This window comes from Cupressus sempervirens, chromosome 3 (assembly GCF_028749045.1).
Source record: "Cupressus sempervirens isolate cs-2001-9-10 chromosome 3, ASM2874904v1, whole genome shotgun sequence".
Taxonomy (NCBI): domain Eukaryota; kingdom Viridiplantae; phylum Streptophyta; class Pinopsida; order Cupressales; family Cupressaceae; genus Cupressus; species Cupressus sempervirens.
The window spans coordinates 14,465,331-14,492,192 of NC_143120.1; the positions used below are offsets into that span (position 1 = coordinate 14,465,331).

General features: G+C 35.4%; 1 protein-coding gene across 2 annotated transcripts in view; it reads left to right on the top strand.

The window, feature by feature from the left end:
* Window positions 1-26,862, top strand: part of LOC149564500 (uncharacterized) — a 165,700-nt gene that overhangs the window by 113,410 nt on the left and 25,428 nt on the right. For both annotated transcript variants that reach the window (XM_089818042.1, XM_089818043.1), the window contains exons 6-8: window positions 8,411-8,587; window positions 8,774-8,932; window positions 23,407-23,525. In XM_089818042.1, the coding sequence (XP_089674168.1) occupies window positions 8,411-8,587; window positions 8,774-8,932; window positions 23,407-23,525 (455 nt within the window). The remainder of the gene's footprint in view (window positions 1-8,410; window positions 8,588-8,773; window positions 8,933-23,406; window positions 23,526-26,862) is intronic.

A 26,862-nucleotide genomic window follows, 5' to 3' on the forward strand; every position in this document is an offset into this window, starting at 1 on the left:
TTAGTTTGTCCAGTGGGTAGGATACTTTTGCAAAGTCCTTAATGAACCTTCGATAATATACAATATGTTTGAGGAATGATTTTACCTATCACATCCGTCAACAATGGCATTTTCAAGATTACCCGAACTTTGTTAGGATCTGTCTTCAGCCCTTCTTTGCAAACTATGTGCCCTAATAGCTTTCCTTGCGGTATGATGAACCTGTACTTCTTTGGGTTCAGTGTCGGTCTCGCCCGTCTGCATCTTTCCATGCATTCTCTGAGTGCAATTATATGCTTGTCCCTTGCGCTAAAAATTGACTAATCATCTAGAAATGCCTTAAAATTCCCGACTAACATTTTATCAAATATGTGCAAGATAATTCTTTGGAATGTTGCCAAAGCATTACATAGTCCGAACAATGTCCTGTTGTAGGCATATACTCCATCTTCAATGATGGGCGTTATTTTCAGCCTATCTTCTTCGGCGATGGATATCTGGTTGTATCCAGAGAATCCATCCATAAATGAATACATTTCATGCCCCACGACTTCTTCCAAATTCCAAAATACTATCGGTGAATGGTATCGGGAATGGATCCTTGATCATTACTACGTTTAAGCATCGAAAATCCACACATATTCTTATCTAAGTGATGTCCTTCTTCAGAGATATCACAATCGGTGATACCCACTCACATGTCTACACCCTAAAAATAATTCCTACTTCCAGCATTCGATCGATCTCATCAGTGACCCGTGCGGCATAATTTTTGTTCATCCGGTATGGCCACTTCCGTACAGGTACTGCACCTTCTATCAGTGGTATCCGATGGACACATAACTTCGGCAGTACCCCTTTCAGGTCCTTATACGTCCACGCAAATACCTCCTTTTATTCCATGAATATCTTGAACGCTGCTTCCTTCAAGACTGGATTCCATTCATCTCCAACAAATATATTTTTTGGATTGGCTTCATCTCCTAATTTCATTTTTTTTACTATAGGCTCTTCATACTTAATTGGTTTGTCTTCACTAAACTTATGCGTAGGCGTTTCATCGATCTGTGCTTCTCCCTCCACTTCTCTATACTCCTTCGGAAATTCATTCTCTTCTTTTCCATCTTCGACCCCTAACATGTTACAGCTCGAAAAGAGCTCGTAGTCCTCCATCTACTAATGGAGTAGGTCATTCACCGAGTCCAGGTCATCATCGTTAGACCCTCCTTCCAATCTCAATATCCTTTCTTTATCAGGTTCCATTCCTTTCTTCCTCTCGTTTTCCCCTCCGCTTTCGCCTTTAAAATCCTGCCTCCTCACCTACCATTTGTATGTGTAAGTTGATTACAAATCTATGGCCTCCACCTTTTATGGATAGGTTATTCTATTTCGAATCATGTTTCACCTTCGCCTATACCAGACAGCCCCGTTCGAGGATGGCATCATACCCTTTTCCTTTTAATGGAATGACCACAAAATCCAATAAGAATGGTTGCATTCCGATGGTTATAGGTTGCACCATTAGGGTACCTCGAGGCTTGATCCCATGCTGATCGGTAGTGAGTAGATGAAATGTAGGTGGCCACAATGTAGGTTGTCCCAACTTCTTCCATACATCTTTTGGTAATATATTCACTCCTGATCCTCCATCGACGATTGTGTCTGTAAGTACGGTTCCCAGGATACCCATCTCTACTACTGCAAGATGTCTTCCCGTAGTGAGTGCCTGTAGCATTGGGTCTGTTGCAGTTGTTCTACTGCCATCCTTTCCTATCTCTTTTGTTGCTTTCGAGAGTGGTGTCATGTTCAGTATCGTCGTTCCTAACTGAGGTGTTGTAAGAAGGTCATTTAGTTTCAACAAACCATCTTTTTTTTAATCTGTTCATTGGTTGGCTTTCCATTTTCCCCGTTAGCTCCTTTAGCCTTCTTGTATATACAAGGATTGTTTCGTTTTTTCCCTAATTCGTACTATATATTTCTACTATTATTTCATTATCATCCCTCGGTAGTCGAAATCCTGCTATGAATTATTTATTGACGTTCGGCCATGTATTAATTTATGAGGATTGGCATCCGAAAACCAATCAATCGCTACACCTCGTAGGGTCGACAGAAATTGTCGGATCCAGTCATCTTGGTCCGTTACGTGGTTTGCCATCCAGATTGTTTCACATGTTTAACAATGTTTGATATGATTGGTCGTCCTGTCACCATTGAACTTCGGCAATTTTTCCTTTGGTCCTGCCATCGCTACTTTCTTCTGATTCTGTGGTACTTGTTTTGAGCACCCGTGTTGTTTTGCACAACCACGTTGCTTCGAACAACTACCCTACTTTGGACAACCGCATTACTCAGTGTGAAAAGATCTTCCTCAAGTGAAATTGTTCGATTCTCTACCTGTATCCATTCGTCGAGTGTACGGGAACGAAGAGTTCACTCCACGCTTGTGCTCCTTCAGCACTTCGAGCCGTGCGAGTTACTTCCCTTCCATTCGGATTCTCTACCTTCAGCGTGTACAAGTTAAGGAACACCTCTCTTGTCTCTTCCACCAAATTCAATCGCTATCGAGTTTCTTCTAGCAATTCCTTGGCACTCCTCGGTCTGCTTCGTGAATGCACTCCCTCCATCTGTGCTCCTTCACCACCTCGATGTCCTTCAGTAAGCTACTGAAGCTTTTGTCTGCGCTTCGCCTGTTGTGCTAAAATTAATACTTCCTATGTTGTGTGTATCTCATCTTTATCTTTTATCTTATTCCTATCTTTATTAAGCAGATTCAGCATTAATCTTCATAACACTTCCTTTGTTCCAGGTTCGACTGGCAACGATGCCAAATGTTTACTGTACAAGGTAAAAGGATACTTATCGCATTCAGTAGATTAAGATGTAATACAGAACATAGGCTTTATTCATATATGCAATATGCACTCCAAGTACAATGCTTAAAATGATAATAATGATGATGTCCCAATAGTCCCAACAGACGATGTACATATACTTTCCCGAAGGGGTGACTCAACTGTCATGTGCCCTTTTAGATACAATTCTACCTATCAGCTACAATATAGAATTTACTGACAACACTCCTAAATGCTTGGCCTCAACCCATTAAGATGACAGGCAACTTTCTCTTTATCAACTTTCGCATGGCCTTCCCACCATAGGGCTCCCTTGGCTGGCCACTACCGACAGGGGTATTTGAGCTACCGGCTCATGGAAAATCAAGAGGGGTGTGGAGAGATACAGACGGGTGGCCTAGTTCTGATGAGAACTCGGTAGAACTCCTCAGTATACTCTTGAACAGATGTTCCTGCTTGCTTCAACCCTTGCATTTTCTTTAGTAGATCAAGCTCATAATCCACGGGAATGAATTGTCACTTCAATTTAGCTATCATCTGATCCCATCTGGTGATTTTGTCCTTCCCTCTTCTATTTCACTCCAACTGAATCGCCTACCACCAGATCTTTGCATGTCCCTTCAGTTTTGCCTTCACAAACTTGACTCTATCAAGATCCTCAATATCTTCATACTCAAAGTATTCCTCCAATTCATTGATCCAATCCATCAACTCCTCTGGCTTAAGATTTCCCGAAACTATGGGAACCTCAAACTTGGGTCTTTTTCCAATCTTGGAGATGGCCTTAAAAAGTCTTTCTATTTCTGGGTTCAGAACCGCCTCTTCTTCAACAATTTCTTCTTCTTTGCCTTCATCCTCGCTTTCATCTTTTACGACAAGATTTATCCCTTTGCGCATCCATTTTTCCAATGCTTACATTTGTCTCTGGAGGGCTCTTAAACCCTCAAGTGCAACACCTACGGCTCTTCTACCACACTCTCTTCGTGGAGGCATTGTTGCACTTTCGTTGAAACCCTAGTACAAACTGCCTCACAATTGGCAATCTGTCTACAAGCTCGGCTGAAACCACAGTCCTAGTGCAACTATCTCACTATCGGCGATTTGTTTACACTCAAGAACTCCTGCTCTGAGACCACTTGATGAAGGGTGCTCCCCTTAATACCACAAACACATAACAGAAACAAAGAAATAACAGCAATCTACGAGAACAAAATATGGACTTCTTATTATCGTCGCAAATGTGGAATTACAGAATTTTGAAATACAATATGCAAACCCACATGGGTGCCTTCCTTACAATAATTTGCAACATAGAGCTGCGAACTATCACCCAAATCTGTCCTAGACAATGTACGGGCATTCCTTATATCGGCATTTTTACACCACTCGGGAAGTTTCTATACATCAAACCCTAACCCTTGAGACTGACATATCTGAAATTACATATAGAGTCGGCCCAATACACCTTTGACACTTATTTTGGAAATTTTGGTCAGCCAAACTTCAAAAGGCCATAACTTTCAAACCATTTCTTCGATTGGCTATTATAATCACTTTTCAGAATCCTCAGCTTCTGAGCTATTGGCTCAAATAAGATGAGCTCCAATCGACCCCATTTCAGAGCCCATCCGAGGCCTCTAAGACCTTCAATGTTGACCCTAAAGTTTTTATACCAAAATTGCACACCAAAAAGCTGCAATAACTCCACGAATACTCATGATATGGCACTAAGCCTCAACTGACAAGCTGATATATCCAAGATGAACATCCACCTCTGAAATTAGGACATTCCGAGCTCATACGATTGACTTACTTGGTGGAAAGCCTCCAGAAACAACTCCTCTGCACTGAGACAACCCTTATTCAAGAAACAAAAAGGAAATATTTATGGGTGATACAAGATTGCTCATACACCTAGGATGCTAATGCATCAACTTGGATGTCTAAAAGTGACATATTGAAGCATGGTACAAGTGTTCAACAATTGAGAACTCAAGGGATTTGAATTCTTTCGGTCTCGCGGTGAATGTGTAGGAGCACCTTGAGGGATCTTGTTCCTATTCAAATGGGATCAACTTGGTTGTTTTTATGCTGTCTTGTGATCATTGAATTAATGTAATAAGGTCTTCTTAGACCAGTGTGTTTGTAACAGGTTTATTTGGTCATTCGTGTCCTATAGTCCTAAAGAGACCATTGGTGGTCAAATTTTGTAAAACTTGTCCAATTTGTCAAATTTGGTGTTTGTGGATCTAATTGGTCCTAATGTGATGTTCCCAAGGTGGTGTGGTCACTATAATGCGACAAATGCAAAGAATGCATAAATGTTAAGTTGTTAAAAATGTTGCTTAGCAAGATTGACAACATTGTGTCAATTTATAACCCACTGGCTATATGGTTTGAAATTTTGTTTTAGTCGGTTGGGGTTGGTATTGGACAATTAAGGGAAGGCCTATATGGTCGATTGAACTTGTAAGAAACAACTGTTGTTGGAGAAGCATTGAATGAAGCAGTTGATCCAATTTCCAAACATATATTTCTGTGTTTCAGCAATTGCATTGATCAAATATGAATTGAAATTTTGCAACCTATTATAGATGTTAGTTATTTGAATTTCCTTCTTTTGAATTTGGTGAAGAGTAGAGGAAGTTATTACCTGATCGGTGTTGACAGGTTTGAAACCCTGACCGCCTAGGGTTTTAGAGCTAAATAATTAATCTCTTCATTTCACCAGTAGAAATTTTAATCTTTGGTGAAATAAAGGGTGTCCATCTACCAATAGATATTTTGTTGGCTTCAGATCGATTGGGTTGTGCACTTGGAAGTTTTGGAGAGATTTGAGGCTAGACATCCCTATGTGGCTAGCCTAAAATGTCTGCAAGTTGTTCTTGGATGACAATAAATCCAAGTGTGGATTGGGTGTTCCATTGAACATATAGAACTTTTTGTACCAGTGGTTGGCCTAGATAACCAAGGCAAGTAGGGGTTGCCTTGTAAATCAAGTAATTGGGCCTACTAGGGCATCATTAATGAGGGTTTTGTGGTTCCGTGTCAAAGAGGAAGAACCCAGATGCTGAGGTTTGGAATTTGAGAGTTTGAGAGAAAGGGTATCCAAAAGTGTAATTTGTTCAGGGTGTTGTGTAGGTGGATTTAGAGGGATTTCCAAAATACCCGATTGGGAGGCCTAATTCCTAGTAGGTCTTAAACTAGGCCAATCCATGCAAGATAAGGATTATGGAGTTGGGGTTTGAATCAAAGAGTCTAAATGTTCTGATTGAAGTGTAAGAAGGTCAAGGAACAAGTTTTCAAGTCTTGGTGTTGAAATCAAGGGAAGATTCTGAATTGCAAAGAGGGCTAGTCAATAACCTAGGGTTGTGGGTTAGAAATTGTGGACAATGAAGAACCCACTAAGTAGAGTTGATTTGTCTGGTAAAAGGGGCCACTAGGAGGTGGACTGAGACACATAATTGGAGGGAAATAAAAAATGACTGTTGGCTTTCACACTTCAACAGATCATCTTGTTCTCTTGCTGAGTTATCGAATTTACACATTTCATAGTGATCAACTTGATAATTCTGTTGCCATTGATGTTTTTTACTTCTACATTTTTCACGATGGATCATTTTCATTGGTTGACATGTCTAGTCTGGGCAAGCAGCACATGGTGAGTGCTGGCTTCTAATATTAAAGGCATTTTTGCCTGTTAAAGTAATATTATTGTTCATGTATTTGTTCCATTCTATTATTTAAAATCTTCCATATGGGCACCAGAAGATATACACTTTGCTCTCCTTGTAATCAGAAAATATACTGAGGAATCTGGAGAGGAAAAGGAGCCACCCAAACATTGAATTTGGTCTCCTTGGGCTCGCTAAGCCTTCCAGGAACAAACTTGAAGTAACCTTCAATTGAGCCAGATGGAGTAGGTAAAAAACTGCAGCTCTCATATACAAATTTATCGCCACCCTCTTTCCAGTGACACCTTCACCAGGAACATTGCCTATGACGTTGTTATTTGCTTGAATGATTCAATGCCTTATAGACAGTTTGCATGAACTTAAGATTCTCTTTTGAGAGATTTTTTCTTGATGTAGAATGCGCATATGGACCAAACAGAAAAAGAGATATATTTTCCTCATCAGTGTGGCCAGCCTCATACTCTGGTACAAATACAGCACTGGCACAAAATTTGCATTGATCGTCAATTATTTCTCCATTCAGCATGAACCTTCATGTGTTGGAGTACTAGAGGTGACTGCTGTAGATATATCAAATGCAGAAGGAGCTGCAATTTCACTAATTTCTTGAAAACTAGATTTCCCACATTCAAGTGGCAGTTTCATACATAATCACAGTCTCCAATGAACATGCAATCTGCAAATATTAATTGGACTCCAACTTCGGTAATTAATATCTGAGACAAATTGCTGAATACTTTCCACAAATTCGATCACCATTTGAGCACAAACATCTGAATGAGATTATCGTCCTGAACCAATATTATAACTTATACAATTTGGCTATTTTTTATTCCTTTTCCCATTTAATCTCAGCTGTCATCAAATTCTAATGATAGCTGGCTTCTGGTATGTTTGAAAAATAACTTTATCATAGAGCCACGTCTTTCTCAATATGATAACCTTCTCAATTTTATCTTCAATCCACCTTTCAATTCATCATAATAAGCCTCTGATGTGTCACTTCAAGCCAACAACCCAGCACAAGTCGGCTGTACATAATTGCCCTAGTTGAGATGATGATGATTGAGATCTCCCTGAATATGATAATATGGCCTCATTTTTTTGAAAATATGTATAACTGGAGACTAAAAATTGAGGCTCCATCACTTCCACATGACAATTTATTGGAAATTAAATGTAGTGGAGAATGAATGACATAAAAACAAGGAAATGCAATGTTCTTGGGCTGCCACCCTGGTATTTTGATGCTTTGCATGTGAGAACCAAGACTGATTGGTTAAAGAACGTGCATTTCCATATGTTGTAGACATTGGTGGACATAGAGGCCATGAACTTGGTTGTAATACTTTAGAACAATGAATGAGTTTTACACTGACTCTCGCTGGAGTTTCACTCATTTGACGGTTTCTTCAGTGTAAACATTGTGTCATAGCTATTGTCACGAATCTTAGGGTATGCTTTCAGATTTTCATATTTGTGATTTCATTTTGAACTTCTAATAGACTGCATTGCAGTCAGTTGCAAGCATCTTCTCTTAGTTCATGGTTAATTCGACATTGTCTAGTGCTGGTTTTTTGGTACTGCATAATTTAACAACTGCATAGTGGAATCTCTAATCAGTTTATGGATCAGAACTGCTGATTTGAATTACATTTCCTTTGTGATTCATTGTCTTTTAAGTTTATGAATTTATCATTTGACGGAAATTTATGATTATATATTCCTTAGTAAGAAAAAGAAGCACATTCCATTTGATGTGTTCTTTATTTTTTATAGAAGCCTTTGAATATTTCCAATTCATATTAAAGAAATCCAATGATTGTCATGTCATCAACTAAACAAAGTATGTAGAAAGTCAATATTTTTTTTTAAATTTAGTTTGCAGGTATAATACGAGCTGTTGGTGACGGAGTAGATTCAAGTTTGATCGGGGAAAATGTATTTGGTCTAACCAGATTTGGTGCCTACACTTCACACATTAATGTCAGTTATGAATATGTTAGAAAATTTCCAGATACCTGGTCATTTGCAGAGGCAGCTTCATTTCCAGTTCAGGTTTGGATTGCTTGTTTACTTCAAAAATAATGATGGAACTGGACCATGGATATGAGATCCTCTTGTTCTTCAGCATTTTGTTCCATATAATTTACTTATTATTATCTTATAGTATTAGCTTGATCTTCTATTAGCCAATGCCATATTCCTAATATTTAGTTAATAATTAGATCCAATTGACCACAGGGCTTGACCATGATATATGCACTAAGAGAACTCGGAAATGTACACGAAGGACAAACTGTGCTGCTCCATTCCGCTGCCGGTGGTTGTGGAACATTTGGTCTTGCAATATGTAAGAAACTCAATGCAAAGGTCATAGCTACAGTTGGACATGAACACAAGGTGTACCTACTTTACTGATTCTTGAAGAACCCTAAGATCAATTGAATCAAATTGGAGCTGTGAATGAACTGGGAACCTATATTTAAGGAAGCATGGTGCTTTAATTAAAACCTTCTGGATCTTTGGGAAAAGTCTCTCTATTTTTTGGCATTTAAGATGGTGGTTATGTCTTTTTAGGTACTCTCTAGGTTTAACTTCAGATAAGAGTTCTTGTATAAATATCTGAAGTTGTCTTTCTTTTGAAATTGCATTCATTTGATTTTAAAATGATTAGAGCTAAATTTGAAGTCCTATAAAGCTATATGGCATAAAATTATAGATTGATTATTTTACTTGTAAAGCTCATCCATACATATGCGCATGCACAGACATAAACATAGACAAAGATACACAGACTCACAGGTGCAAACACATACAACGACACAGAGACACACAACCACATATAGACACAGACACACAAGCACGTAGACATATAGACACATAGACAGATAGGTGTGTTTTTTAATAAATAAATACAAAGTGTGCTTATAACCACATTTTAGCACCTTGAGCCTAGTGACACTTTATCTTCTCATTTAAAACACCTTTTAAAGTAATTAAACATAAGCTGTCATTTAAAATATTAAAAATAAAATTCTTGACACATGAGTTTTTAAATTATTTTCCTGTTTCCAATGCCAATTAGCTTATGGTAAAACTTTTGAAAATAAGCTAATGGCTAAGCAATTGCTCGCACAAGAAGGGGACTACATTTCATTTGGGCCTGGTGGTAGGTCAAATGTGGTGGTATAATTTTCTTGGGTGTTGTTGTCAAATGTTTGTCAAATGACAATTCCAGTATTTCTGATTTTAATGCAATTTATGATTTTTTTAACAATGCTTGTTACAAAACATGCCAAGATAGAGTTTTCTTCTATTCAATAACATATGAAATTATAACTGATAAATCTATCCTGGTGTCTCAGCAATTTGTTACAATTAGTTACTGCTAAATTGATGAGTTCTTCTGTCTACAAATAGAATAATGTTATTCTAACCTCATTTCCAATAAGCTGCAGTTATCTCCTTGATTACTAGCTGTTTGTAGCTGTTTTTTTTTTCTTTGGGCTGAAGTTGCTTATGGCTGGTTAGAATTTCCATAAATATACTGTTGTGAGTGAAGGAGGACTATATCTTTAATTCCGATTAATAATTCTAGCAGGTTCTATGCAGGTACAACTGACATAGAATCCAAATAAGTTAAAAAAACTGCTCCCTTTAAAGCTGCAATGCCTTCTAATGAATCTGTAACCCAATAAAAGTTGTGTTGATGTTTGGTAGCTTATGTCGGATAAGCCTTTATATAATTATATATGAGATATAATTTATGTGCTCTTTTTATTGAGATATAAGGTCATTTTTTGAGGAAAATTAATATTGTCTGTGTGTGTGTGTGTGTGAGAGAGAGAGAGAGAGAGAGATCAACTTTGTTATTATTATTAATTATCTGATTAATGAATAGACATGTCCCAATGATGGGACATGTCTGAAGAGCACACGATTATACTAACAAGGTGGAGGGGCTGAATCAGTATAATAATGCCTTTTGCAATTTAAGACTTTTATCCAAACAATAACTTAAAATGCTGAAATAGACAATTATGCACATGAATGCAATAACATAGAGATTTACGTGGAAACCCAATGTGGGAGAAAACCACGACAATAAATGCTTTTATATTAACTTTTCTCTTCTATAATGTATTGTAGGCTTCGACCTACTAGAGGCTACGACCTCTATGTTTATGAGCATCGACACACTGGAAGGTCCAACTCCCACAATTCACAGGCTTCAACCTACTAGAAGCACCGACCCCCACTACTTTGTCTTCGTGAGCACCAACCCACTGCTTGCAAACTTCTTATCTACCTTGGTAATATTGCTATCTTCAACTGATGATGGACCTTTTAGCACACAATTCTTCTCTGTATGAATTCTTTAATTTAGCACACACTTCTTATATCTTATCTCCTTGAAGTCAGCCTCTTATATAATATATTTTTAAAAAATCTGAATAAATATTCATATTTTATGCTTCCCTTGATCTACTTCCCTTCTTCTCAACACTGACTTCCTTACAGTCCATTTTCTTTCTAATTCTTTTTATTATTGTCTCTACATATCACACACCACCAACACATTGCTCTTCCCTTATTTGTATGTGTCTCTACCAAGTAGATGTGACTTTTCAAACTGAGCTGTGACAAATAAGAGTCACGTTGTTTCATAACTGACTTAGTCTTTATCGGGTCTTCTCCTCATCAGTTTGTTTGATCGTTCTTGGTAATCTTAATAAAAATAATAATAAACTTGAGTTTCCTTATATTGATCACTGCTAACATGGACCTCCGATACCTTATTTGGATTTTAATGTTTTTATTAACTCCAATCGAAAGTCTTCAATTTAACTATCGTTAAACACAACTTCTTCCTTGATCGATGAACTCTTCTGACATTTTGTTGACCTGAATTGATATTCTTCTATTTGTTATCGCCCGATTGGGTGTAATTAACATATTCTTCAAGCTGCTCCCAATCGTCTTCAATATTTGTGATTCTTATTAGTTCATATTCTGACGTGGCTTCTTCTATCTCACTCGTGTCTCTAACGATGCTCCGATTATTATCGTGGCCTTTGTCTTTTTACATTATCGGTAGTGTCTTGGTCTTCTTAATGTTGTCTTTTAATAGAAAAATTTCTGCTACCAGCGATTGTTTACAAACTTATCACAATCTGAAATTCATTGTCTTTATTTGTCAATCTGAAAGTCATTTGTAATCCTTCTCTGATGTCTTTGCCAAACATACAATTTACTGTAGTGGATTGTCCATGTTCGAGTGACATGGGGAATATATCACTGCTTCCAAACAACAAACGGTGTCTCTCTGTCTGATGTATTTATCGAGTCTTCAATTTTCATCGGGTTTTATCACCAACTTACCACTAGAAAGAAACTTATCGATGCTTTTCTTGTAACAGGTTTGATGATTTCTGATTATAAATGATTCGGTCTTTAATTCCTACCATCTGATATTATCACCATTCATGGTGTTGTTATTCTTTGTACTAAGATGTGTTGCATCATTTTATTATACCAAATCTTTATTCCTGTGGTGATTTTGCAGAACGTGATTGCTGGGCCAGTTATGGTCTTTTCTTTGCTCCACATATCAGTGCACAGTAAGGAATATATAATGCTTCCTATACAATAATGTGCACGGATCCCTAACTTCAAATTTTATTGATTTCTCTCAATGGCACATTCCTCTTGCATGGCTTCTTGAAGCTGACTGGAATAAACTAGTATCACCAACTTCATTTGTACTATCTTGATTAAAGATCGCTGCCTGAGTTATGCACCACATCTCTTTTCTTGAGATTTGTTCTTCTTTTAATCTCCAATCAATTATCACTGTATAATGTAAAAATTCAGTATTTTGTTTTCACATATTTGTTCATATAATCCTTTATAACTCTGAAATAAACTTCTCTTTGTTCTTCTTGTAGTCTGCCTATAATTCCCTTATTCAAACAAACACGTGGGCTTATCAATTGTTCAAGCTTGTTATGCAATGTTGCTTAGAATTTCTCATTTGGTTGTTGATACAATAAAATTACCATCCATGATCGATCACTAACCTGGTCCTTCATGGCTTTTATCCTCTTCTAACTTTCGTCTGGTTATGTATGTGATGAATGCAATCAATTCACTTTGCATCTTCTATGGCCTTTGAAATTGACGATGTTTACCCTTACAATCATCCATCTTTGACATGAATGACAATTTGTCTATCAATGTCTATTCATGGCCTATCCTTAATATATATATGAGGGTGTTGCATTTGGAACACACATACCATATAGGCAGTGCTTAGTACATCTGCAGCGATCCTCTCAAAGTTAACACAGTATTAGAGCCAGGTTGTAGCTGCAAATGTAAGAGAAGAGAGAATAAGATTGGAAGGAATACAGTCAATGACATTGATATTCATTGCAAACACTCGGCTTCAGGGGATAGGAATGAACGGGAAGAAAGAACCATAAAGGGATTACTGGAGATAATAGAGGGACCACAACAGAGAACTATATCAAGTCACAGTCAGCAATAAATAGGGGTACAAAAGGATTGGAGTATCCATAATAAGTATTGATTAATCAAAGAAGGGGTCCCGTGTCATCCAACAAGGCTAAAGCATTTGAAAAATGTAGAGATACTAAGAATTATTGATTGTCTATGTTAATTTTTTGTAGCTTCAGTCAGTTAAACCTATAAATATACATACATACATATATATGTATGTATGTATGTATGTATATTAATTATATATTTAATAAATGAGATACTATATATATTTGTTATTCTATAATTATAATGGATAGAGAAGACATGTCTCTCCATGTGTCATTAGCAATACATATAAGAGGAGATTAATGCATTTGAAAGGCATATACCTATACAGGAAATGCAAGTACATTTGCAGTGATCCAAGAAATTCAACATGGTATCAGAGCCAACTGCAAATGCAGATGATAATATAGTTATCTTGACACATAACACAGAGAATAATTAATTTCGGTCCTGTACAGCAAAGAAGAACTCATGTTAACAGAATTAAAGCTTCAGACTTTAGGAAATAAGGGATTGCAGCAGAGATAACAGTTTGAAAAAGCATCAAACTTTTATTAGACTATATAGAATAAGAGCCTATAGTGACAACTGTACACCATCTTCAATGCAACATGAAGGTGCAATGAAAATCCAATAAGATGTGTCGTGAATGTGCAAATAGAATCATCAAAACTTCATACAAAAGAAAAAGCAAGAATGACTTCAACTGTTTCGTTCCATCACGTTTGGTGATTCTGGGGTGTGCACTGAAGAAACAATATTACTTGGTGTTTCCCTTGGCATCCAGCCTCTGATTACAATGGTCTTAAATGTGCAAATAATGTGACAGTAAAAGTACATGATATGGTGAGGGAGAACGCCAAATCAAAAGGCGGCAAGGTTGATTGGAATCCACAGGAAGATGGGAGAATCCCCATGCTTTCTTTCTAGCCTACACACATATGAAATCTATGAAGTTGGGCAATTAATACTACGGTGCTAGCCGCCTCAAGACATAACATCTTGGAGGAGAAAACTCACCACACATGAATGATTGGTTGATGAAAGAAATCAAGGAATATTATTGGGAAAGATGGTGGAGGGAAAAAGGTCACAGACTCTTGAGATTATAGTAAGTAAAAGTTCGATCGTGAAGAAAATAAAGGGACTATTGTCAAGGTAAGTATCAATCTATTAATAACTACATTGAATATTGGAAAAGAATTTCTAATTTTCTTATAATTAAAATACAATAATATTATTGTTGAGAATAATTATTAAAAGTGTTTACAATAATAATATTGTTGAGAATAATTATTTAAAATGTTTTTAATTATAAGAGTTATTTGCCTTGATCTTTTCCCTCGAGAATATTCTTTCAGGAAAGGCGAGATTGATTGAGATTCAGAGGGAGCTTGACAGTTCATTAAAGGCAACTTTGTACAAAGAAAGAGAAGACTAAGAATGTTATTTAGTTAACTTTTGGTGATCTCAATCTTATTGACTCAGAGGGAGTATACCATGTTGAGATGGATTCTCCAGTGATCAATTATAGCAATTAAGAGGATTGTGCTTCATGAATATACCCCGTGAATATGTGATTTTAATGGGCCTACCCCCTATGTACATCATGAGGAAGTGATGACTTCCAAATGATCATCACTTGAAACTGCAAAAGTTATTGAAAGGTGACAATCTTACAATAACTTAAATTTTCTATTATGATGGATATCTATGAAGATCATGATAGATTATATCTTGCATGATGGATGTTTATATGGTAGCATTATGAGAATACGTGTGCACATACCTTATAAACATTTTGAGTACATGGTGAATGTTATGCAAATCGATGTTCAGGAGGCCATTACACAAAGTATTTGGTGAATATCAAATGAGTTGACATTCTTGAGACCATTACTAACAGTACTTGGTGAATATTTTGCTACTCGACATTTAGGAGGCCATTGCTCAAAGAGTACGTGGTGAATGTCAAACAAGTTGACATTCAGGAGGCCATTACTCCCAATATCTATATATTACATTGAGGTAATATATGGTCGCATGTTTATCCTCCCTAGCTAAGAGGGAGTGTTAATGTTTGGTAGCTTCAGTCGGTTAAACCTATAAATATACATATATATTTGTTATTGTATAATTATAATGGATAGAGAAGACGTGTCTCTCCATGTGTCATTTGCAATACATATAAGAGGAGATTAATGCATTTGAAAAGCATATACCAATACAAGAAATGCAAGTACATTTGCAGCGATCCAAGAAATTCAACAGTTTAGTCTCTCTCTATATAGAGAGACAATCGCAAGTGATACATGTTCGAAAGAATGCACAAATGGATGTGTCGGCGACAACCTCTGACAACATTATCCCCATCATGATAGTAGTAGAAAACTTTCCATCTTCTAGTTGTTCGACATGCATACAAAATAAGGAGAAATGGGAACGAACTGTCGAGAGATGAAACACGAACGTATGAACAAATAAGGAGGGTGGGCCCTTCATTGAGTCGACTATTATAACAGTGTCCAATAACGATAAATGTGTGGCTTGCAATGATATGAACAAATTGAGAGATACAGAAAGTTACTGCTTGGAAGGTAAGATCCTATACTCTTGGTCATACAATCAAATAACGAATAACATTATATATAAACAACCAACATAAAGAATCGAGTATGGGATTGGAGGTATATTAAACAATACAAGTGCGTCCATCAAAAGACAAGAATCAATTAAAGAAAACTAATATGGTCATCGCCCTATTAAGGTCATATTAATGTGATTAAATGAGAAATAGTTCTAACCTATATTATAGTTCCAACTTCCACCACAAGGGTGAGAGATATGTTCATACATCCACCTTGCATCGAATGGATGCCCTCGTGGATTAGTGGCAACCAATAATTGGCTTAAGCAACTTTTCTTCACGTCCAAAGCCATGGAATACCTAAGCCCATTGATCACAAAAGGGAACAACCACATTTAAATGAGTAAAGTGGGCCCACCATTAAGACTTTGAGCACCGAACTAATAAAGGTAAGTATAATATATGTGTATTATTGATTTATTTGCAAAAAGAATAATATGAGTATATGTAGATATTTACATTTATTACATAAATGTAGATTGATATTATAATATGTGATATCAATATTATTAATTTAATAAAGTATCAATACTGTACTTAATATTATAAATTGATCTTTACATTATGGTGAGCTAATATAAATCTAAATATGTGATTTCTAGTAGTGGATACATATGTCCTATATCATAATCATTTTGATAATGAAATATGTATAGATGGAAATAAATAATATATATGGGAGAACTAGACAATATAATTTGTATTGGATTTTCTTGATAAGGAAGGAATGAAATTAATCATGTATCTATGAGCTTGGAGGTTGAAACATTAATCTATTGGAAATGCTAAAGTTGATCAAGTATTGTTTGAAGGGTATTATCCTTTAACTACAAGAGAAATATTTTCTGATTATTATATCTTGAAAACTATCTTCTTTTACTCATATAGTTAATCTCTTATTTGTATTTTTATACATACTATAAGAGCTATGTGCCTTGATTTTTTCCTCCAAGATTGTTATTGCAAGAAAAATGATTGATATCAGATTCAAAGGAAGTCTAACATTTTGTTAAAAGACAAGTTTGTATAAGGAGCTTAGAAGATTGATTTTTAGAGGGAGTTTGACACATTCGTCAGAAGGAGCAAGTAGAGGATATGATTCAGTCAACCTTTGATGATCTCATTGATTCAAAGGGAGTAAACCATATTGAGATGGATTCTCCAATGATCATTAAATTCTAGCAGTCAAGAGGACCACGATTCATGAATATGCCTCATGACTATGTGATTTTAATGGGCCTACCCATTGTGTACATCATGAGAAAGTGACGACTTCCAAATGATGTCAATTGTATTTGCAAAAGTAATTGAAAGGTGACAATCTTACAATGACTAAATTTTCTATCATAATGGATATCTTACAATATCTATGCAGATCATGATAGATTATACTTTGTATGGTAGATGTTTATATGGTAAGCATTATGAGAATGTGTGTGCACATACTTTATAAACATTTTTGAGTATATGGTGAATGTTATGCAAATTGATGTTCTAGAGGCCATTACATAGAATATGTGGTGAATATCATATGACTTGATGTTTTGGAGGCCATTGCTCACAATACTTGGTGAATATCTCGCATCTCATTCTAAAGGCCATTACTCAAAGAGTATCTGGTGAATATCATATGTTGATATTATGGAGACCATTACTCACAATATTTGGTGAATACCATATATCCTGAATACAAATATTCATGATCAAATGTGATATCAAAATGGTGGATATCTTCTAACAAAGATATCCTTAAAATTTGTTATGCCTAATATCACCAATGGTGTAATATCTCTCTTGTGTCTACCCTCCTTAGCTAAGAGGGAGTGTTGATGTTTGGCATCGTTTGTCGGGTAAACCTTTATATAATTATATATGAGATATAATTTATGTGTTCTTTATATTGAGATATAAGGTCATTTTTTGAGGAAAATTAATATTATATATATGTATGTGTGTGTCAGATTAACTTTGTTATTACTATTAACCATCTAATTAATGAATAGACATGTCCCATGAAGGGACATGTCTATTCATGGCCTATTCTCAATATATATATGAGGATGTTGCATTTGGAACACACATACCATATAGGTAGTGCTTAGTACATTTGCAGCGATCCTCTCAAAGTTAACAAGTTGTAGAACAATCTTGTAGAGTCTCAATAGCATCATAATTGCTAAAGGAGGAGTGGTGCTGCAGATGTATTTGCACTGCCTATTAAGGTTTTTTTTCAATTGCAACAATCAGTTATATTTATATGGAGAATGAGTTATGACCAGACACGTGTCTTCAGGGACATGTCCATTTATAATAATAATCATTATAATTATACAAACACAAATTGTGTGTGTATATATATATATAATCTCTTTCTCTAATACATAATAATGAATTATATATATTTATATACTTATGTACATCTCACATATATTACATATATATATATATATATATACTAGAATTTACCCAACAAGAGCTACAAAACATCAACACTCCCTCTTAGTTAGGGAGGATAAACACATCGTTAGTTATTACCTCAACGTAATATAAGAGTATCTGTGATGAGAAGATATTCAACATATTCATATCACATTTCATATCATGAGTATTGGCCTCGCAAATATCAACATATGATATTCACCAAATACTTCAAATATTTATAAGGTATGTGCGCACACATTCGCATTCTCAATGATGCTTACCATATGAATAGTTGCAGTCTATTTAAGGAAGTTAATCCACCATGCAAGTAATCTTCTCTTGTGATCTACTTAGACATCATAAGATGTCCACCAAAATAGAAGGCCATGGTCTGTTTAAGGAACTTAATCCACCATGCAAGTAATCTTCTATTATGATCTGCTTAGACATCATAAGAAGGCCATGTTCTGTTTAAGAAACTTAATCCACCATGCAAGTAATCTTCTATTGTGATATGCTTGGACATCATAAGATGTCCGTTACAATAGAAGGTCATGTTTTGTTTAAGGAACTTAATCCACCATGCAAGTTTACAATTTATTATGATTTGATTGAGACATCACAATAGAAGGTTAAGTTATTGAAAGATCATCACCTTTCAATAACTTCTACATATACAAGTGATAATCATTTGGAAGTCGTCACTTCCCCGTGATGTACACAGGGGTTAGGCCCATCAAAATCATGGAGTCACTCATATGGATTTTCAGACTCACTCTCAATATCAATCTTCATTTTCCTACAAGAGCATCCTCGAAAAAGAACAAAGGCAAATAGCTCCTAAAGGACGTATAGAGAAAAAAAGAGATTAACTACAAGAAGTAAATAAAGATAAGATATAAAAAAATACGTAGGAGGCACCGTTGAATGATGCAAGAGCATTTAAGACTCTAGTGAAAAGCAATATTGCTGCAAAGAAAATGCAGCAACAAAAGCATTGGAATTTCACGTTAGCTTTAGTGGGGTCCACGGGGTTTGCATCACTTAAAAAATTAGGCACCTATTTGAAATCCAGGCCACCTCATCTATGACTTCCCTCCGCGAGGCGGTACGGGATAAATGTAGCATTTGAGCCTCAGGTGGATGCATTGACAATAGAATAGGGGATGTTTTGAACCCTTTCAAACTGTTTTCTCAACCCTTCAAAGGGGACTTCCGGTCCAATACTCTCTCATACTAAAAGGGTTATCAATGAATATGGACACAAAGTAAAGTATTTAAGTGGAATACTTTGGGTTACAAACTAGGCTTAAGGCAATTATAAGGTATGAGAAACATTATTTTAAGTTATCATTTATTAATATATTTAAGATATTCGTACAATAAACAATTTTTTTTCTGAGTTTCCAATATTCTTATTAGAAATATTGAATAAAAATGTCATCTTGTATAGAGTAATTATGTTATTCTAAAAGCAATGATATTACACTATTATGATTAATAATAATATCTAATTATTCCTAATGTCATTATTATTCTTGAGTATTATGTAATCTCTCTCTTGTTTTTTAATATGTACTATAAGAGCTATTTGCCTCGATATTTTCCTTCGAGAATGTTATTGCAGGAAAAAGGAAGAATTGATATCAGATTCAGAGGGAGTTTGAAACTTCTTCAAAGGTAAAAGAACTCAAAAGATTGATGTCTAGATAGAGTTTGACACATCTGTCCGAAGGAGCGGATAGATGATATGGTTCAGTTAACTTTCAAAGATCTTGATCTTATAAGATTCAGAAGGAGTATGACACTTCATCAAAGGCAACTTTGGTTAACTCATATGATTGATTTTCACAGGGAGTTTCGAAAGTCCTTGGGTGTGACTATATGACCTTGATGGGCCTACCCTTATGTACATCATGAGGAAGTGATGACTTCCAAACGATCATCACTTGTATTTGCAGAAGTTATTGAAAGATGATGATCTTACAATTATTTAATTTTCTATTATGATGGATATCTTACAGTGTCTATGCAGATCATGATAGATTATACTTTGCATGGTAGATGTTTATATGCTAAGCATTATGCGAATGCATGAGCACTTACCTTATAAACATTTTTTGAGTACATGGTGAATGTTATGCAAATTGATTTTTCGAGAAGGCCAGTACATAGAGTACTTGGTGAATATCATGTGATTTGATGTTCTAGAAGGCCATTACTCACAATACTTGGTGAATATCTTGCATCTCAACATTCTGGAAGGACATTACTAAAAGAGTATTTGGTGAATATCATTGATATTTTGGGAGACCAATACTCATGATATCAAACATTTTTGAGTGATTGGTGAATATTATGTATTCTGGGAGACCAATACTCATGATATCAGATGTGATATCAAAACCTTTTGAGTACTTGGTGAATATCGAATGTCGATATTCTGGGAAACCAATACTCATGATATCAGATGTGATATCAAACCTTATTTGAGTATTTGGTGAATATCATGTGTTGATATTTTGGAAGACCAATACTCTTGATATGAAATGCGATATCAAATTAGTGGAAATCTTCTAATCAAAGATGTCCTTATTCATGTGTTGATATTTTGGAAGACCAATACTCTTGATATGAAATGCGATATCAAATTAGTGGAAATCTTCTAATCAAAGATGTCCTTAAAATTTGTCATTCATAATATTACCGATGGTATAATATTTGTCTTGTGTTTATCCTCCCTAGCTAAGAGGGAATGTTGATGTTTGGTAGCTTCAGTCACATAAAACTATGAGACTAAATGCAGGTGTGTGTGTGTGTGTGTGAGTGAGAGAGAGAGAGAGAGAGAGAGAGAGAGAGAGAGAGAGAGAATATATATATATATATATATGTTGTTATTATGTTAATGAATAGACATGTCCCATGAAGGGACATGTCTCCTCTTGATATAATCTCAATATAAATAAATGATCGCTGCCAATTGGAAAACACATACCAAATTCATGGCAGTGATAAGTACATTTGCAACGATCCTAGAAACTCAACAATTTGACAAAAATAGATCTTGAGTCCCATGAATTTATTTTTGTAAACTTCATTATTCTTAGGGTTGTATTGATCAGCTTATCAAGTTCATGAATGAAAACAAAGTTTAGATCAGCTTGTCAAATTCACAAATGAAAAAAAGTTAGGGTTTGTTCTCTGTTGTTAGTCTACAAATCTCAATGTTAGTCATTGATTTTTTCATTTAACATCAAGATCATAATTGTGTATTAAGGAACTTGAATTTGTGGCTTTTATAATTAGAATGGGGGAGATTACTGCTGTTTGTTATGAAATAGCAATGAAGTTAAAAGATTGTAAAAAGAATTTGCATAGAAGTGAAAAAATGCCCAAGTATAGAAGGTGCATCTTTTGCTAGCATTTTCTCAACAAATGTACCCAAGGTGTTCTCTTGACAAGTTTCAACCACATAAAAAGTCCACCTATGGTCTTGAAGTTGTCTTGAGTGGAAAATGTCTCTACCTAGCTCAAGTGCATAAGAATTTTGCATTGGCTAATGTGCTAATATTTCCACATTGGTGCATGTAAAGGAAAACTCTACCTATCAAAAAGGTGGCAAATATCAAGTTAGGTATGTGTTTGACATGGCTAAGCCACTAGATATATCTAGCTTGGATTTTAACGTGTTAACATAACTTAGGCTTACATTTATATTGGTTTGGCCATTCAAAAGTTATGATTTTGGCTTGGGGATATAAAAAAAATTGTTCAATGCATTTTCAATATGGCTCAGCCATATAACAATTTCATCCATGTTTTGAAACATGGCTGGTTACTATGGTATGGGACTAGAGTGGTTAAGCCACTCAACTTTTTCAATTGCACACTTAAAAAATGGTTTTGCCATACAAAAGACATGCATAAGCATTTCTAAGTTGATGAGAAATGCTCAACTCCTATGTTTAATGTGGGCAGAATTATCTATTGAGTGTGCCATTTGCCCAAGCTAGCCATGTTTCCACTCGAGAATTGTTGGTCTTGACATCAAATGTCAATTTATAAGCATTGAGAACTCAAGCCACTGCTCAGTCCATTACAATTTCACATCTTTATCAAAGTTTTCTGCTGTCATTTTCTATTTCTAGTGAAGGTGGAGTGCCTCTTTTTGGTGATTTCATTTTCATTATTATTTTAAGTTTTTGATTGCTTTAAAGGTTTCAACTTTGTAGTTTTTAGCAACCTTTAACTTCTAACTTTAAAGCTCACTTTTTTTTGATAAAATAAGATTATTTCAGAGTCCTGAAGATTGGGCAATTATAACTTGTAAATAAGTGCTTTGAGCACATAAATGATCATAGCTGAGTGATGCATGCTTATATCACTATAATTGTTGTTCAAGCTGGTTCACCTATATTTGTATTTTTCTGGGTCAAGTGGAAATTAAGTAATTGACAAGCTTTGTGTTGATTCCATTAAGTACTAGCTTGCTTTGTTCTTTGTTCAAGTTGTTAATCCTTCAAATCTTGTTTGCTTTTGATAGCTAGTCTCTGTTTTATTCAACTGTAAGATGTTGTTTGTGTGTTTGTTGCACCAACACAAAAATCAATGCTATATTTAGCTTTTTTCTTGTTTATCACCACAATTGACCGTCAATATGTATAAACTTAATGCCTCCCTGGTCAGTTTGCGAGATCATGCTGTCAGGGTTTAAGTGTTCAATTTAAGGCTTATGTAGGCTAGTGATTATTGGCACAAACTTCGTAAGAAGGAAATGATGATGTAGAGAGCGTCAAAAGCATCGAGAATCCTCCACCTACACATTGAATGTCTTCTTGGTGATCTTTTAATATCTGACATTATTTCAACTCAGAGGCAACGCTTTTTTGAGAATTGCATTAGCATAACTATAGGACAAGATCAATCATTTAGTGAACTCACTATTAATTTTCCATTCTTTGGTGATAGCTTTGGTCTATTTGAAAACCATAAGAACTACAAATAAATAGTAAATTATGTATTCTTTTAAGTTAAAGTTTTAGGAAACTAATTGTAAAAGATTTCTGTTTCTATGGGTCTAAGTAAATGTATTCTTTGAAGTTGAAAGTTTTAGGAACCTATTGTAAAAGATTTCTGTTTCTTTTGAATTTTTTTCATTAATCATCTGTTTGGTTGGTAGTCTCCTCTCATATAAACCTATTAGATATTGATATCAGATTTGGTTGATTTTATATAGGTACAATACTTGATTGATCAATGGGAGGCTGATTTTCTTCCCCGAGAGAGAATAATCGTGCGGAAGGGAGGGGGAAAGATATTTCAAGACCAACTAAAAATCGCTCTTTCATCCTTAGGGTAAATTCTCTTTCAAATTGTATGGTTCTGTCTATTTGTAGTTTCATTTTTTGAATTAGTAGTGTTTCACAAATGGAGTTTAACAAAGGAATTTTGAGACAAAAAGGGATGAATACTATCTATAGAACATTTTATAACAAAGGTTCACATAAAACTTGAAACTCCCTTTTGCAATGTACTTTGTGAGGATATATTAAAAAAGACCATGTTGCTGAAGAGCACACGAATATACAAGGGGGTTGAATCAATATATAAACTAATCTTATCCTTTTAAAACTTGATTAAATAATATTAATGCCCTTTTAAAACTTAAACAACAAATATGCAAGCTTTATAGAATTAGGACACCAAACATCATAAAATTTACATGGAAACGCTAATGGGAAAAAACCCAGCAATATATTCTCATATATGAATATCTCCTTTTACAACGCTTCTAGTCACAAATTTACTAGAGGCACCAACAACTAGGTTAGTTTGTGAGCACCAACCCATTATAAGCGCCAACTCCTACTTCTAAATGCAGGCACTGACCTACTAGAGGCACTGACCTTTCAATACGAAGCTCCAACATCACCAATAAGCTCTACTGAAACGATATTCATAAAGATGCCACAAACTTATCTCTTTATCCTCATAAAATCTGCTACAAACTCCTTATAATCTTTCCCTTAATTCTGAGATAATTTCCTCATGTATAGCCCTCTTTAAATATGGTGTGTATCTCTATTTGATTGACACACTACACAACACAGTTCAAACATTAAATTGCATCTCCCTTTTATATCTTTCATATGCCCTTTCATAAAAAAGGTTGTAACTCTTCATCAGCATAAATGGTTGTCTCTTCTTTATCAAATTAACTTTGAAAACAAACCTTTTCTTTTAATCATATTCAAACCTTTCAAGAGAATTGTTTTTCTTTCAGAACCATAACAAATCATACCCCTGATAAACTATTTTTTAATCTGATCACATGTCTTCATTGAAATATCCCACCCTGATTTGGATTTTTGTTTGAAAGTATGTATTTGAAAATACGTGTTCAATAAAGAGAGTTTTCTAATGTTTTCAATCAGATTGTATTCAAACAAGATTAAAGGATAAAATATGATATATTTGCATCATAATATTGTTGGCCTATTTTCATATCTTAGCAAATTTAAACTTTCTAAGCTCATCATATCTCACTATAAACATCAACATAGTCCAAAGCAGCACAGTCAAATCACAAGACGATTATTTTTTGAATCTGCCTTATGAAATCTTCTTGCTAATAGAGGAAAAAGAAAATGTCAGAAAGATGAGAAGTTTTAAACATTCTATCAGCCCTTGCTTCAGTTTTATGACAAGTAATAGTCTCGATGTCGTATTAAGGAAGGTAAAGACAAGCCTTGACAAAAGGGGGTTGGGAGCATATGTGAAATTTTTTAAAATGACTATCTGCAACCACAATAGTTATTGCAAGCACTTGAAGGATGGAACATCACAAAGAAGATTATTCACATTTCAATCTTCACCAACGCATGAAGGCATCAAAGTTTAAAGTTGTTCTAAAACTATTATCAGGCTTTGGAAGTGTTCCCATAACCACATTGGACCCTGACTTAACACAGAACAACAGGAATTAAGAAAGAGGCACCATTGAGCTCCAACAACATGTTTTGAACTCACCACTGATTTTGAAAGGAAAGAAAATTTTCAATGGTTTGGTGCTTGGTAACGGTTTAGAATAATCAGCAATCTCCAAAGCAGTTTCAAACCCAATCATAAAACATGTCAACCACTTCTGAAGTGAAGGAAATGAGAAAAATAAAATGATTATTACATGGGTTTCCAACAAGGGGAGAATTCTAGAAAGAAATATCAGAATCATTTGAGCATGATGCAAAAGTACCCAGCTATTAATGGAACTCACATAAATATAAAGTAAATGAACGCTTCAAAATGTCTTCAACATTCGATAGTGGTTCTGGAGCCATTCTTGGGTTCCGAAGTGGATGTGGGAACCTTTAAAGAAGCCAACACAATGTTTACAAGCTTTGTCAAAAAGGCAAGAACAAGCCTTTCAACATATCTCATAAGTTCTAAAACAGGTTGCAGGAATAGGGTTTGGAAACCCTATCATCATAGGATTAAGGTTTAGGGTTTAATATGAAGCCCCAACATTACCAATAAATTCTTCTAAAATGATGATCATAAAGCTACCACAAACTTATCTCTTTATCCTCTTAAAATCTGCTACAAACTCCTTATACTCTTTCTCTCAATTCTGAGATAAGTTCCTCATGTATAGCCCTTTGCCAATATGGTGTCTCTCTCTATTTGACTGACCTCTCACACTAGACAACACAAATAAACAATAAATTACATCTCCCTTTTGTTTACCGTACTGGGGTAAAGAAATTAATGCATACAGGCAATAGATAAGAGCAGCAGAACTCCTTCTATTATTTGCATATGCCAGAGACATTACAATATGCTTATGATGATGATTACAATGATCCCCCGAAGGATGTATAAATACTTTCCGAAGAACCTTCCCGAAGGGATCCGTCGGCTACATAACAAGAACCTTTCCGAAGGAGCATATACCAATGGGATACATCCTGACACACACCCTACCGGCTACACAATATTTACCGACGACACCTTTTATATCTTTCATATCCCCTCAAATAAAAAGGTTGAAACTTTTCATTAGCCATTAAATGGTTCTCTTCTTTATTATAATTAACTTTGAAAACAATCCTTTTCTTTTAATCATAATCAAACCTTTCAAGAGAATTGTTATTGTCTTTTAGAATCATAACAAATCACACCCCTTGATGAACTAATTATTAAACTAATCACACCTCTTCATTGTGTGATATTCCTATTCCCCTCTGTGAGAAAATACAATCGAAAGAACAATGGTATATAGTTATCTAGAAAGGGTTGTACAGATGTCGTATGGTATCAGAGTAGAAGGGATGCTTTAAAGGTCGTACTGTATACCATAGAAGGCCGTACTGTAGGGACAATGTTGTATAGTGGCCAAGTTTTGGTCGTGCAAAAGATGCCTGGCCATACGGTAGACAAGGAAGTATGTCTTCCAATAGGTCATACGGTATAGATAACATGTTGTACGGTAAGGGAGAAAATAGTAGGCCGTACGGTAGATCTGTGAAGGTCGTATGGTAAACTTCGAAGGTTGTACGGTAAGCTTGCAAGTAGTATGATGAACTTGGAGGCCGTACAGGTGGTAGAGTTGTAGTGCGAAAGTTGCAATGAAGGTTGCCAATCACGGATGGGATATGAATGGAAGATAGTTATGCATCATAAACTACTAATTCCA